At 36.9% G+C, this 15,777-nt stretch overlaps 1 protein-coding gene across 2 annotated transcripts; it reads left to right on the top strand.

The window, feature by feature from the left end:
- The first annotated feature begins 5,091 nt into the window (after positions 1 to 5,091).
- On the top strand, positions 5,092 to 15,227 carry stra6l (STRA6-like). 2 transcript variants are annotated; one of them, XM_084092176.1, is made up of 18 exons: positions 5,092 to 5,334; positions 6,128 to 6,188; positions 6,459 to 6,559; positions 6,662 to 6,792; positions 6,974 to 7,094; positions 7,249 to 7,294; positions 7,494 to 7,622; positions 8,591 to 8,658; positions 8,747 to 8,858; positions 8,951 to 9,107; positions 9,832 to 9,907; positions 10,013 to 10,094; positions 10,222 to 10,270; positions 10,536 to 10,653; positions 11,189 to 11,308; positions 11,506 to 11,669; positions 14,328 to 14,474; positions 14,557 to 15,227. In XM_084092176.1, coding segments are annotated over exons 1-18 (1,905 nt in total). In that variant the 5' UTR covers positions 5,092 to 5,332; the 3' UTR covers positions 14,778 to 15,227. The 2 variants fall into 2 exon arrangements, with proteins under 2 accessions (XP_083948302.1, XP_083948301.1); XM_084092175.1 differs by lacking the exon at positions 5,092 to 5,334 and adding an exon at positions 5,362 to 5,432 and having other exon boundaries at positions 6,127 to 6,188.
- Positions 15,228 to 15,777: the final 550 nt, after the last annotated feature.

Genomic DNA, 15,777 nt, shown 5'->3' with positions numbered 1-15,777 from the left:
GACAGCGGTGGGCGTTTCTAGTAGTTTCACTGACTTTTCAAGTAAGGCTGGTTCTTATGGAAGATAATTGCGATATGTCATATTCTGACATATAAAGTCCAATTCTAAGGAACTTAGAACTCACGCAATTGTGACTTTATATCTCCCAATTGCGTATTATAAAGTCAGAATTGCGTGATATAAAGTCGCAATTGCGAGTAAAAAAAGTCAGAATTCTGACTTTATAAGAAGCAATTGCGACTTTATTTCACGAAATTCTGACTTTATATCTCGCAATTCTGAGAAATAAAGTCAGAATTGCGAGATGTAAAATAGTCGCAATTGTGAGATAAAAAGTCGCAATTATCTTTTAAAATGTTTTATTCTCTATGGCGGAAACAAGCTTCCAAAGGTTCTAGACATTTGGACGCCCCCGCTGAGCTTAAAACAAGTATAACAAGTATTCATTTACAACATACTATTAATAGATTCAGAAGATGGGACCCATTTTGAAACAGTGACATTAACTGGTTTCATTACAGGTGAGTGACAATTCTTTTTTTTAATTCTTTTTATTATTATTATTATTATTATTATTAAACATTTACTTACAGAATACAAGAGTGAGAAAGCCAGAGGCCAGAGGTTCAGGGACTGATAAATATTACATCACATTTGAATTCAGAAAAAGAAAGAGAAAAAGAAAAAAAAGAAAAACTACAAGAAAATAAACCAAATTAAATTACAAAATGAGGAAGTATCAATTAAAAAATAAATCAATAAATATTCTCCCCACAAAACATAAAATAATAATAATAAAAATAATAAAATATTTATACAAAAACACCAAAAAATGAGCAAACATTCAAAGTTTTAGTTGCCTTTTTGTTACAAGAGGTAGATAAGGATTTTATATAAATCTTAACATCTTCTTGAAAGTGAGAAAAATTGGGGGTTAGGTGAGTGACAATTCATCTATATCCAATGGGGTAAAAAAGCCTAGTATTTTGCTGCCCGTCTTGATTGGTGGGTTATCGATTAGGAGGTTACGGTTATGGAGGCCCTGCCTCAAAGCCAGTGGCCCTAGGCAATTGCATACTTCCTGTAGCACCGGCCAAGTACCCACACAGATATATACAGTGTAACCACAGGTGTAGTTTGACCCAGAAATGTTTCACTAACGTTTGACAAGCTGAAAGTGTCAAAAGTACATTCTGACCAAACAAACGTCTTTCTTTGCTAAATGCTTTGTGACAAAGTGTGCTGTTGTCACGTTTGATATTTTGTTATGTAATGCAATAACTCTCATACACTTTTAGGCTAAGGGTTTTTAAGAGTTCAAGTGTCTTTTTATCTTGACCTTTTGAGGTCACTGTATGAAAATATGTTAATCAAACAGACAAATAATCAAACTACCGTAAAAAGGGCTTCTTTCAGAAACGTCAAAAATTCAAAGATATTTTGAAGATGCAGATATTGCAAATGATTCACATCAACTCTTCTCATCTCATCAACAGCGCCCCCGTGTGTTGATTTCCGTGATCAGCAGCAGCATATCCTGCCATAACATGATTCTCACCTGTTATCTGCCTTTCATCTGCATCGTTTCAATACCATCATAAATGCCAAGTTCTTAACACTGATGCATTGTAGATTATCGTTTATTTGTTTTTGTTTTTTTTGTGTGTGTGTGTGTGTGTGATGAATGATATGACAATATTAACTAATTTAATTCTGACTTATATGATCATTTCTGTGCATGATTTCTCAGATAATTTTTCATGACATAAATTTGATAACACTCTATGTATACACCAATTTACCTTACTTTTAAAATAATGTAAAGATTGGTAACACATTACAATAAATTCCCATTAGGGAACATTAGTTAATGCATAAACTAACATTAACCCTTGTGCATCGTTTAAATTTACAACCTTTCGTTATGTTTGTGGCTGAAAACAGCCACTACTTTAAACTGCTGTAAAAATGTATCAGATAAATATTTGTTTCAATTTTTTTTGCATAAATCTATTAATCAGCCTCAGTCCTGCTCAAAAATACTAAATGTTTAAAAAAAATTCAGGATTTTAACTCTTTAATTGCCAAATTCGTAAATGATGTCACTGATTTGGGGGAAAAAAAACACAAAATGACTAATTTTCAATATAAAATGTGATTGTGGACTGGATTTTTTTTTACCTTTTATCACAGTCTTGGACATGTCAAAGATTAGAAACAACATTAGTTTTGATGCATTGTTAGTTTTTGTGCAGCATCAGATTTTAACTTTTTCTCCCTCATTTACTGTTTGTGGCTGTTTTTGCCCCATTGACTTCCATTATAACCACATTTTTTGATTGCAAAGCCATGACACCATATAATCATGCATTTTTGATTGTTGGTGGTTTTCCCTGTTGGGAAGAGGTAAAATTTGTAATTTTTACTGTTGATAACCAGGTGGAACCATTAACCCTTTAGATAGGCCTGTGCAAAAAAAAAGCTTAGTTTCTGGCTTTTACATGGAGTGTATATGGAGTATAATAGCATAATAAAGTGTGTGTGTGTGTGTGTGTGTGTGTGTGTGTGTGTGTGTGTGTGTGTGTGTGTGTGTACTCACCTTGATGCGTCTGAGAAAATCAAAATATGCACCTCAGCTCTCAGAACTACATGGAGTAAACAAAAACAAAGTAAGTGTATTTATGCATCTGCTGCCTTTTGATGGTGAGAAATGCAGACTAAACAAATACAAAGCAAGTGGATTTAAACACTTGCATGCAAGCCTGCTGGTCATTTGATGGTGAGAAGAGCAGCAAGCAACATGAGAAAGGGCTTGACTTGTAGTGAAGTTTCAGAGATGATTATGCAGCCTGACCCCTCCAGCGAGCTGCACGATGTATCGTCTTCTCCCTCTGACACCACAGACTCTGGAGAGTCAGATCCTGATTTGGATGTGGCACCCTCATCATCCTCTCTAGCTTCCACTGAAGGCGAGGAGGATTCGGAGGATCCTGGATCTGGGTGGATTGGGAGAAATGGCGAAGTGTGGTTTTCAGTCAACTCCCTTTCTTCAGCCTGTCAGAGGCGTGACTCCAGGGCCGACGCGCTATGCCATCGCAAGGATCTAGAACATGAATTCTGTGTTCAACGGATTCGTTTTTTTACTGAGGAGATGATTGACCTCATTGTCAGCATGACCAACCTCCATGGGCGCCGCACAATGAGAAACGGGGTGGACTCCACAGATCTCCGTGCCTACATGGGGGCTACTGATTTTGGCTGGCGTCTACAGGTCCAGAGGGGAGTCCACACGTTGCCTGTGGGATCATCGCCTTCCCCTCCTATTTTTACTCCGTAAAAGACAGATTGAACACAGAATCCATGTTCTGGACGCTTGCGATGGCATAGCACGTCGGCCCTGGAGTCACGGGAGTTGGCAGGCTGAAGAAAGGGAGTTGTCTCCGCGTTGGTGGAAAACCACACTTCGCCATTTCTCCCAATCCACCCAGATCCAGGATCCTCCGAATCCTCCTCGCCTTCAGTGGAAGCTAGAGAGGATGATGAGGGTGCCACATCCAAATCAGGATCTGACTCTCCTGAGTCTGTGGTGTCAGAGGGAGAAGACGATACATCGTGCAGCTCGCTGGAGGGGTCAGGCTGCATAATCATCTCTGAAACTTCACTACAAGTCAAGCCCTTTCTCATGTTGCTTGCTGCTCTTCTCACCATCAAATGACCAGCAGGCTTGCATGCAAGTGTTTAAATCCACTTGCTTTGTATTTGTTTAGTCTGCATTTCTCACCATCAAAAGGCAGCAGATGCATAAATACACTTACTTTGTTTTTGTTTACTCCATGTAGTTCTGAGAGCTGAGGTGCATATTTTGATTTTCTCAGACGCATCAAGGTGAGTACACACACACACACACACACACACACACACACACACACACACACACACACACACACTTTATTATGCTATTATACTCCATATACACTTCATATAACTCCATGTAAAAGCCAGAAACTAAGCTTTTTTTTGCACAGGCCTATCTAAAGGGTTAATGGTGCCACCTGGTTATCAACAGTAAAAATTACAAATTGTACCTCTTCCCAACAGGGAAAACCACCAACAATCAAAAATGCATAATTATATGGTGTCATGACTTTGCAATCAAAAAATGTGGTTATAATGGAAGTCAATGGGGCAAAAACAGCCACGAACAGTAAATGAGGGAGAAAAAGTTAAAATCTGATGCTGCACAAAAACTAACAATGCATCAAAACTAATGTTGTTTCTGATCTTTGACATGTCCAAGACTGTGATAAAAGGTTAAAAAAAATCCAGTCCACAATCACATTTTATATTGAAAATTAGTCATTTTGTGTGTGTTTTTTCCCAAATCAGTGACATCATTTACGAATTTGGCAATTAAAGAGTTAAAATCCTGATTTTTTTTTTACACATTTAGTATTTTTGAGCAGGACGGAGGTTGATTAATAGATTTATGCAAAAAAATTTGAAAAAAATATTTATCTGATATATTTTTACAGCAGTTTAAAGTAGTGGCTGTTTTCAGCCACAAACATAACGAAAGGGTAGTAAATTTGCCCACAGTGTACTGTTGAGTTTTTGAAAAATTTCAAAGCATTTTCCCAAAATATGTGTCAAAATAAGATTTGTCACCAAAAATCATTCCATTTGCTGAAACACAGAGAAAGTTATGGCCAAATTTAGACTAGAAAATACCCCATAGTGGATGAAAACATCCCCAACAGCACATAAGGGTTAACAAACAATGAGCAATGTGGTTGTTACAGTATTTATTAATCTTTGTTAACGTTGGTTAATAAAAATACTGTTCATTGTTAGTTCATGTTAGCTCAAGTCAATGAAAATAAATGTCACCGGACGTATCACTAAGCACAAGCGGCCTGTGCTAATGGCTTCTGTGCGTAAGATGCCATGCCATTTAATGTTAATACCGCCACTGGGCAATGCTAATAACACACAAACAGAAGGAGTGAGCTCTAAAGCATCTGCTCTAGTTCAACAGCAAGTCTTATCTATGTTTGAACTCCTATTACACAGTAACAGTACAGTCAATAAAACGCACTAGCACATCTCTCTCTCTGTGAGAGTAACACTACATGTGTGGCCTAGGTCGAAGTTTGTCCAGCCATGTGACTAGGTATTTATATCCTTATTCATGAAGTGAAAGCTGTACTTCATGTCATAGTTTATTGGAACTATAGTGTCTGTTATGACGGAGAGCTACTCTAACTAGTCTTTGCAACAGAGCAATAGATCGCTCCTGTATTTCACCAGCAGAACGGGAGTCATCGCAGAAATCATGTGAGTCACTTCTGCTTTTGAAACACTTTTCAGAATAACAGGAAAAGAATAGTCGACACTTACAGTACTTGCAAAGACATTCTGCCTTTTAATGTTTAATATTTTTAGTTGGTAGCCTAATATGAGTCGGCCACTGTTCATGCTAAGAGTTTAAACTTCACTAAAAGTTTTACATTTGTATTGTTTCATTTTTATTAAATGTCCTTTACCTAAACCAATAAAACCGATCACAGAAAAACATATTAGTAATGGTCTCTTTAAAAATAATAAGTCATTAACAGACATATTAAACGCATGTTTTGTTCTGTGAGACAAGCTAATGGTTAAAATTGTTGTAAAATTTAATTAATCATTACAATTATTTTAAAATAAAATAGAAAAATAGTGTATTTTAAACCAAGGCAAAGTGTATTGCAAACAAAGGTCCTAGAATTAGGTCAAATCTTGCAAAATGATGGAGCAAAAATCATTTTTCTGTTGATAAGGGGAAGTGTTTTAGGTCACTCACTGGTGTGTGATAAATCTTATCTGTCGATGTTCAGATAGATACTCTTTTTAGGACACAACATCTTATATAATAACAATAAAACAATATTGATAATTACCCTGAAAATAATGCCCACTTTTATTAAAGTAAGTGGGTTAGTTTATGTTTTGATTAAAGTGTTACAGAATTGAATCATCTGAGCTGTTTTCATTCAGCTTCCATTTTATTCATTCATACATTCATGCTGTGCTCTAAACCCTTGCTCATTCTTTCTCATTTTTACTCTCTCTCTATTCTTTCTCTCAGGGAGGAATGTCAGAATGGAATTTCCTTGGATTTGTTCCTGCATTGCTCTCTTGTTCCTGCTGTGAGTAATGCCTGCATTTGTCCAGACAGAACTCTCTTCCCTCAGGATTTAACATCCAACACTTTTGCTACACTGATGCTGCTACACTATTAGATAAGAATTGTCACGATTACATGAATATCATTTTTGCAGCTACGTAATCAGTTTGTGTGAACTGCTGCCTAAATACTGTTTGATGCCACTGCAAGTTCCCTACTTTATTAGAATATTGCATCATTAGACTTCTCTCAGAGTGTATTTGTAATGGGGTTTATTTTCTTTGTGTTTCAGGTCTGCATTGTGTTTCTGCTTTCATTTGTGCAGCGCAGAGCGAAGGCTCAGCCCTTTGAGGACCGCTTTCCGTATCTCAGGGGTCGATTTGGCATTGTGGTGTGAGTGATCTCGAAACAAAATCTGAAGTTCTGCATTTAATATTCATCTGTGTTTTTAGTTGTCTAAAGACTTTTTGTTTGTGTGTGTATTTTCCTTTGCAGTCCATTGGATTTCATTGGCAATCTAAGTAACCGATGGTCTTATGGTTTTGCATTTGGTGCTATTGCTCCCAGTGTGATTCAGCTTTTCTCTGAGTCCTACACACCATTTAATGTGCCTAACTGGGCTAAAGGTAGTTTAATTATAACAATGCAAATATTTTATATTTGTTATACACTACCGTTCAAAGGTTTGAAAGAAATGGATGCATTAAATTGATCAAAAGTGACAGTAAACACATTTATAATGTAACAAAATGACGTAATGTTACTTAAAGGAAAGTTACAGTTGATCTATATGTGCATTTCTTGCAGCTATTTTGTACCTGGTAGGAGCGATAGAAGTTGGCGTGGCGTACCTGCCATTCTTTGCTTGTCTGTCAACGCCACACCGAGTCCTAGGAGGGGCTTTAGGTCTTCTATACACACTCATGTGGTACATAAAAAAACTACTCACACACACACTGTAGATAAAACCTTTAGTCTGAAATCTTGGCCTAGCTCACTACTTACTCCTCTGTTTGTACTTGTAGCTGTAGGATTTTGTATTGTGTTGTTGAAATGACTGTTGACTATTCTGTGGGTTTCAGGCTCATTGTGAGACTGTATGCCACGATAAGCTGTCCCTCTGGAAGGGTTGGTGAATATTACTAATGATTAACTTTCATTTATTAATTATTAACTTTATATTATTACGTTTATCATATGTTTGCATGTTAAGATTATTATCCCTCAGTATACAAAGCATGCAATGGTGTCTTTGAATGAATAAAATTGATATAGCATTGTAGTTGTAGGGATAGTGGATAATTAAAACACATTTTGCTGGTTGCAGCTTTTAGGTTCTCACGAGAAATTGATCATTCTGTGGCCGTTCTTCCTGTGCCTGCTTTTCCTCCTGGGACGGTTTGTGTATATCATTGTGAAGGCAGTAAGAATCCACCTGCAGCTACAAGCTGATGAGGTCAGATCATGAGACAGTCTTGTTGGAATGTTAATAATTTACAATAAGGTTCAATTCGTTGGCATTAGATAATAAAGTAGCCTACTTTTACAGCATTTATTAATAGTAAAGGTTCTTTATTAGCATATGGTTTCATGAAGAACCTTTAACATTCATGGAACATTTCCTTTGCACAAATGGTTCTTTATAGTGGAAAAAAGATTATTTAGGTTATTAAAATGTTCTTCACACTAAGAGTTCATTAAGGTTATTTTATGTAAGATCTGTTTCACTGAAACGTTCTTTAGGGAACAAAAAATGGTTCTTCTATGACACCTTTTGGAACCATTTTTAAGATTGTTAATTTCTACATATGCACTACATTTTTAACATTTTAACTCTTTCCCCACCATTGACGGAAATTTCCGGCTTTCTGTGTTTTCACTGTTATATGGTAGGGGGGGGCTATTATACATCTTCTGAAGGAATACTGATTAAATCTCCTGATCAAAACACATCACATATCGATATCACATGTTATTATATGCATATAGGTCTATAAAATAACTCGATCACCAACATTAAACAGCAGATAAATCTGCCTGATGTTACTGCTTTAGGACTGCAAAACTGTCTTTGACAAAAACGCGTTTTTTAAATTAAACTTACCCACATTCAAGTTTTGATTTTAAAAAAATGCATGAAGCTGAAGCTAGAACAAAACTTTTTTTGAAAAAAAGCAGAGGGTCTGTTCTTTCTTTTCATATATTGCATGTTCAGATATTCATACAACTACTTGTGAAAGTGATCAAAAATGCTGGCGGTGGCTGGCAACTTTTTTTTTTTTTAAACGCTGGCAGGGAAAGAGTTAAGTTGTATAAATGAACATTAGTATGTGCCCCTTAATAAACGGATATGAATTAAGATTAAACAATAGTATATTTATCAATTAACAGTAGTTAATAAATAAATGTTTCTCTGATAAATAGAATGAGGAGGATCTACAATTCCATCAGTTCAGATATGTACAGACTCTACTGAAACGCCCCTCTGAACAGTAAGCACTCATCCAACATGAACAAGCATTTATCACTGTACTGTATTCAAACCAATCAGCCGATACTCATTCTTCTATTGTCCCTCAGGCCGGAAGAAAAGAGTTGGTTCAGAAGAAAAGTGTATGACTGGGATCCTCACTTTAAATTCCCTAACAGAATGATTGGCACAAGCATTATCTCTTTGATTGGTTTGTACATGGTCAGTTGGCACTCACTTGTGGACATGCATTATTGTTTTTTGTTTTTTGATTAGTAACTTCAGACAATGCAAATGTTTTTGGCTATATGCAGATGACCCTAGCAGACTACAGCTTGAGTGACTACACCTTTGACAAACTAGATGCTCTGAAGGACTCACTTGCAGAGATAGCATCATCCTGCAATCAAACAGACAACATTTTCACATCCCTCATTCCCAGAATGAATGAGTTCAGCATTGTTGCACGAAGTAAGATTTTTTCTTTTTCTCTTGTCTTTTTGTTTATATTTACAGTCTGTACATATGACAATATTATTCAAACATTTGGAGTCAGTAAGATTTAAAAAAAAAAAAGAATGTCATGCTTTTATTCAGAAAAGATGCATTAAATTGATCAAAAGCGACAGTAAAGACTTGTTTCAAAAGATTTATATTTCAAATAAATGCTGTTCGTTTGAACTTTCTATTTATTGAAGAAAAAAAATCACAATTTTCACAAAAATATTAAGCAGCACAACTGTTTTCAACATTGATAATAAGAAGAAATGTTTCTTGAGCACCAAACCAGCATATTATAAGGATCATGTGACACTTAAGACTGGTGTATAATGTCTTCTGAAAATTCAGCTTTGGCATTACAAGAGTAAAATAGAAAACAATGATTTTAAATTGTAATAATGTTCTACAATATTACTGATTTTACTGTATTTATTTACTGTATTATTTATTTTAAAAAATGCAGCCTTGGTGAGCATGAGACATCTTTTAAAAACATTAAAAACTTTTACTTTTGAACAGTAGTGATATAGACAGACAGACAGACAGACAGACAGACAGATAGATAGATAGATAGATAGATAGATAGATAGATAGATAGATAGATAGATAGATAGATAGATAGATAGATAGATAGATAGATAGATAGATAGATAGATGCTGAAAAGTGATTTAATGTTTAATATTTTTGTATTAGGGTCGTGGCTGGCGACAACCATTTTTTCCACTCTGACATCTGTTACTTACACGTTTCATGTGCTAGTATGTTACAGGTATGGTTGCTTAAGCAGGTTTTATCAATAAAATTCAACACTATAGCAATTTCATTAATTAAAAAAAAAACTTTACCAAACATTGAGCTGCATTTATGACTGCAGGAAACATATCAAGAGGTTGTGGAGGGGGCAAAAAACTTTTCTTCCTGAGAAGTTCCATAAACCAAGTCCTGCAGTCAGCGTGGTGAGTAAAGATTTGTGAAGGGATTCATAGGGTCTCCTCTAAGATTGAGGTTAACAACGTCATTAAAAAGACAAACTCAGTGGCATTTAGGTGGCTCATCATAATACCGAATGCTTTTCTCTCTCAGGCTGCTATAACAAGATATTCAGGCTGGCAGATTGCCTTCACTCTGTGGGGTATGTAAAACTCTTGAAAATTTGAACTGTGTTATTCAGTTTCCATGTATTGATCTTCTTGTGACCTCATATCCTGTCCTCAGAAAATGTGGTGAGATCAGCTTATAAATTTTACCTTCTGTTCAGAGAGGTCATTAGCTTCACGGGCATCTGTCCCTTGGCATGCATTGCTATTTTCCTATTTTTAGTCAGCGTGACTCAAATATATGGAATAATTTGAAGACATGGTTTGCTGCATTGCTTAAAATTATTTTTGTTTCTGCAGGGTTTCTGATAGTTCACTTTGTGCAGTTTCTTTTTGCCTTAATGTTTGTGTATGGAGTTGTTCTACCAATCCAGAAGGGGCAATTTCTCAGCTGGCTTTCTAGTGTTGGCGTCATCCTGTGAGTTCTGACATTTCAAGTCCACATTATTTTCATAAGCATAATCATTAGGCCATTTTTTGAATTTGCATGACAACATTATAAACTACTTTTCAAAAGAATGGGGTCAGTAAGTTTTTTTTAGTATAATAACTTTTCTATTTTAATATATTTAAAAAAATGTAAATTATTCCTGTGATGGCAAAGTTGTATTTTCAGCATCATTACTTCAGTCTTCAGTGTCATGATCCTTCAGATCCTTCAATCTAATATGCTAATTTGGTGCTCAAGAAACATTTCTCATTATCATAAATGTTGAAAACAGTTGTGCTTCTTCTTATGTTTGTGGAATTGAAATTTATTTGAAAAATTACTGTCAGTTTTGATCAATTTAGTGCATCTTTACGGAAAGTGTTAAGAAAAGTCTTACTGACCGCAAACTTTTGAACAGTAGTGTGTTTTATAGCCAACGCCCTAACATTTTATGATAATCTAATAATTATCTATTAAAGATGCTGTTTAAGTAGCATTAAATTGTGTTTTTATGTAATTTCAGGCTCACAATCTTCATAGTTATAGCCTTGGTGGTAGGGCAGATTATTCTGGTCCAAGTGTTTTTCCTGCAGGACAAACTCTCACCTGAAGACAAAGAAAAGCCTCTTGCAATCAACAACAGGTAGGACCATTAAAAAGCAATTTTCATCAAATTAAAAACAAATAGAAGAGGCTATAAATATATGACCTTAAACAGTCATGATTCAATGTGGTTTCTAAAGTGCCCTGAGTGAAATGTATAATTATAAATATGAAACATAAAATCTTTTTTTTAAAGATATTTCTGAAATAACTCATCTCTCTTTTGTTCTTCCACAGAAAAGCGTTCCACTGCTTTAACTACTTTTTCTTCTTCTATAATGTGATTATGGGGTTGAGCAACTGTATTTTGCGCCTTTTAAGCAGCTGCATTGTGGGTACATGGCTGGTGTCGCGCATTGATCGGACCATCATGCAGCGCGGCTATGAGTCCATGGATCCAGGTAATAATGGCATATGCAGGGCTGTGCAGTGAAAATGTAAATTTCCAAATGTCATTTTAGTCTTAAAGGGATAGTTCACCCAAAAATGAAAATTCTGTCATTAATTACTCATGTCGACCCTCATGTCGTTCCAAACCCGTAAGATTTTCGTTCATCTTCGGAACACAAATGAAGATATTTTTGATGAAATAAAACAACTGTCCCTCCATTGACAACTACGCAACTACCACTATGACACTTCCAAAAGTTTATAAAGAGATCGTAAAACAAATATATGTGAATTGAGCGGTTTAGTCAAAACATTTCTGAAGAGACTCAATCGCTTTATATGATGAACATATTTAATTTAGGCTTTTATTCACATATAAACATTCATCAACTCACACATCAGTTACGGTAAACAAAAGTTCAAGCATGTTCGCTTGACGTGCGAGAACCAATGAGGTTCATTCTCGTGTTACGCAGCACGTTTGAGCTTCAGCAAGAACCAATGAGGTTCATTCTCGTGTTACGCAGCACGTTTGAGCTTCAGCAAGAACCAATGAGGTTCATTCTCGTGTTACGCAGCACGTTTGAGCTTCAGCAAGAACCAATGAGGTTTGTTCTCGCATGTCAAGCAGGTTCAGCTGAGCTTCAGTTTATGTTTGCTGATCAATGTTTAAATGTGAATAAAAGCCTAAATTAAATCTGTTCATCATATAAAGCGATCAAGGCTTTGGACAGAAAATTTGGACTAAACTGCTCAAATCATATGGATTAGTTTTATGATCACTATAAATGAAAGTCTTACGGGTTTGGAGCGACATGAATATGAGTATTTTATGTATTATAGAATTTTCATTTTTGGGTAAACTAACCCTTTAAAGTTGATAATAGGAACATGATAATTATGATGCTAATTATTTCATTATTAAATATATATATATATATATATATACACTGCTCAAAAAAATTAAAGGAACACTTTGAAAACACATCAGATCTCAATGGGGAAAAATATCACGCTGGATATCTATACTAATATGGACTGGGTAATGTGTTATGAACGAAAGGATGCCACATCGTTTGATGGAAATGAAAATAATCAACCTACAGAGGATTGAATTCAAAGACACCCCGGAAATCTAAGTGAAAAAATGATGCAGCAGGCTTGTCAATTTTGCTGAAATTTCATTGCAGCAACTCAAAATGGTTCTCAGTAGTTTGTATGGCCCCCACGTGCTTGTATGCATGCCTGACAACGTCGGGACATGCTCCTACTGAGACGACGGATGGTGTCCTGGGGTATTTCCTCCCAGATCTGGACCAGCGCATCACTGAGCTCCTGGACAGTCTGAGGTGCAACCAGGTGATGTCAGATGGACCGAAACACAATGTCCCAGAGGTGTTCTATTGGATGTAGGTCAGGTGAGCGTGGTGGCCCTTCAATGGTATCATTCCTTCATCCTCCAGGAACTGCCTGCATGCTCTCGCCACATGAGGCCGGGCATTGTTGTGCACCAGGAGGAACCCAGGACCCACTGCACCAGCATAGGGTCTGACAATGGATCCAAGGATTTCATCCCGATACCTAATGGCAGTCAGGGTGCCATTGTCTAGCCTGCAGAGATCTGTGCGTCCCTCCATGGATATGCCTCCCCAGACCCTCACTGACCCACCACCAAACCGGTCATGCTGAACGATGTTACAGGCAGCATAACATTCTCCACGGCTTCTCCAGACCCTTTCCTGTCTGTCACGTGCTCAGGGTGAACCTGCTCTCATTTGTGAAAACCACAGGGCACCAGTGGCGGACCTGCCAATTCTGGTGTTCAATGGGAAATGCCAATCGAGCTCCCTGGTGCTGGGCAGTGAGCACAGGGCCCACTAGAAGACGTCGGGCCCTCAGGCCACCCTCATAAAGTCTGTTTCTGATTGTTTGGTCAGAGACATTCACACCAGTGGCCTGCTGGAGGTCATTTTGTAGGGTTCTGGCAGTGCTCATCATGTTCCTCCTCGCACAAAGGAGCAGATACCGGTCCTGCTGATGGGTTAAGGACCTTCTACGGCCCTGTCCAGCTCTCCTAGAGTAGCTGTCTGTCTTCCTGGAATCTCCTCCATGCTCTTGAGACTGTGCTGGGAGACACAGCAAACCTTCTGGCAATGGCACGTATTGATGAGCCATCCTGAAGGAGCTGGACTGCCTGCGCAACCTCTGTAGGGTCCAGGTATCGCCTCATGCTACCAGTAGTGACACTGACCCTAGCCAAATGCAAAACTGGTGAAAAACAGTCTGAAAAGATGAGTAGGGAAAAAATGTCAGTGGCCTCCACCTGTAAAACCATTCCTGTTTTGGGGGTTGTCCCACTGTTGCCCATCTAGTGCACCTGCTGTTAATTTCATTAACACTAAAGCAGCTGAAACTGATTACCAAGCCCCTCTGTTACTTAACTGACCAGATCAATATCCCAGGAGTTTAACTGACTTGATGCTATTCTCTGATTAAAAAGTGTTCCCTTTATTTTTTTGAGCAGTGTATATATATATATATATATATATATTTTTTTTTTTTTATTAATTATAATTGGGTGATGGAATATTTCCCTTTACAGGCTCTAAAATGTAAGATTAATTCCAGTTTTTCTGCACAATGGTTATAATTTACTTTTTTTGCGGCAGGATATAGCACATGGATAGGGATGATATTTGCTGATCATTACCACAGCAACCCAGTTATGGTGTCTTTCTGCCATCTACTGCTTGGGAGAATAGTGGAGAAACGGGGACCTGCAGTGCCCTCTTATGCAACTTTTAGCAATAACACAGGTAATAATAACAGATATCTGAAACCAAAGCACACATTTCTTTAAATCCAATAAAATAACTTCGCCTGTCTGCTGTTTAACAGGATGTTCAGTAGGGGGCAGAGTACGTGTGCGCTGGCTGCTGCTTTACACACTGCTGAGGAACCCTGCACTCATCATGATGAGAAAGAGAAAAACACTGACACAGAACGACAACCAAGACCCACTCCTCTTGGCCCGAACCATCACCTCACAGGCTCAACAAGCGAATGAACTGGTCAACAACAAAACTCCAGAAACAGAACCAACACAGTTAGACATCTGAAAGACCTTTAGTTCTTGAAACTGGTTCCTGGAAAGCAAAACTGAAGATTGTGTCTGAAACTTTGAGGTCATCCACTGTATATGCTGTTGCACTACTGACAAAAGAGACTTCTGTCTTTTTGATACAAAGAACCAAAATGATTGATGACTCATCTGCATGTCAAATTTTTTTAACTAATAAAATGTTCTCTAGAATGAGAACGTTTCCGTTAATGTGTAACGAACTCAATTTTATCAGCGAACTGGACTGAGAAAATGCTGGATTCGGTTGTATGTACGGGGTTAATGCTTTTCATGAGCTTCTGTAACAAATTTTGATTTGTTCAGTGGTATTGGTCAAATAGTATTTTGTAATAAAAATATGAAATATTTGTTTTGGTGAATGAACATTATGGTGTATGTCACAAAAATTTAAAAATAAATAAATAGCCTATTAAATAAAATACCACCGTAATACTTTTTGGTAAGTTTTGAAAGTCTAAGTCCATGAATATTATTTTACTATAATAAGAATTCACTTATTTGAATATTTTTTTTTTTCTGAAGCTTAAGCTTTTTCTCCACTGATTCCTTACTGAATAGTTTTTAAATTTAGTTAGTCAGACGCTGGTGTGTGAGCACATGACTGTCATCACCCTGAATTCTCACAGCATGAGTTTTATTTATCGCTTTTTGCCTTCAGCACCTTTACAGAGCAAGATTACCCATTTTAATAGGTGTTTAAAGGCTATATTAAATGCTGCAGAAGAATATTATTTACTCTTTATATATAGCATAGGCCTAAAAGGATGTCTGGGTGGCCCTTCAAGTCTAGTCAGGGACGTTGGGGTTTATTTATATATTTATTTATTTGTTGAGTACATATCATAGAATTGGTAAATAACGTACTTGGATTCAGCTGAATTATTTTATTTTATTATTTTTTTGGCTTTCTAAAATTTGACTTCAGGACGTTTTCAGATGACGTATGACGTATCCGGAGTGATACCAAATACACGTGT

Source organism: Abramis brama, assembly GCF_963993115.1.
Source record: "Abramis brama genome assembly, chromosome: 2".
In the NCBI taxonomy this organism is placed as follows: Eukaryota; Metazoa; Chordata; class Actinopteri; order Cypriniformes; family Leuciscidae; genus Abramis; species Abramis brama.
This window is presented reverse-complemented; position numbering and strand designations above follow the sequence as displayed.

What these genes read in the sequence shown, in the direction of transcription:
- stra6l (XM_084092175.1), top strand. An exon ending in CTTCTATACACACTCATGTG is followed by an intron (nt 7,095 to 7,248) that starts GTACATAAAAAA and finishes TGTGGGTTTCAG; the next exon opens with GCTCATTGTGAGACTGTATG. An exon ending in TGCAGCTACAAGCTGATGAG is followed by an intron (nt 7,623 to 8,590) that starts GTCAGATCATGA and finishes TCTGATAAATAG; the next exon opens with AATGAGGAGGATCTACAATT.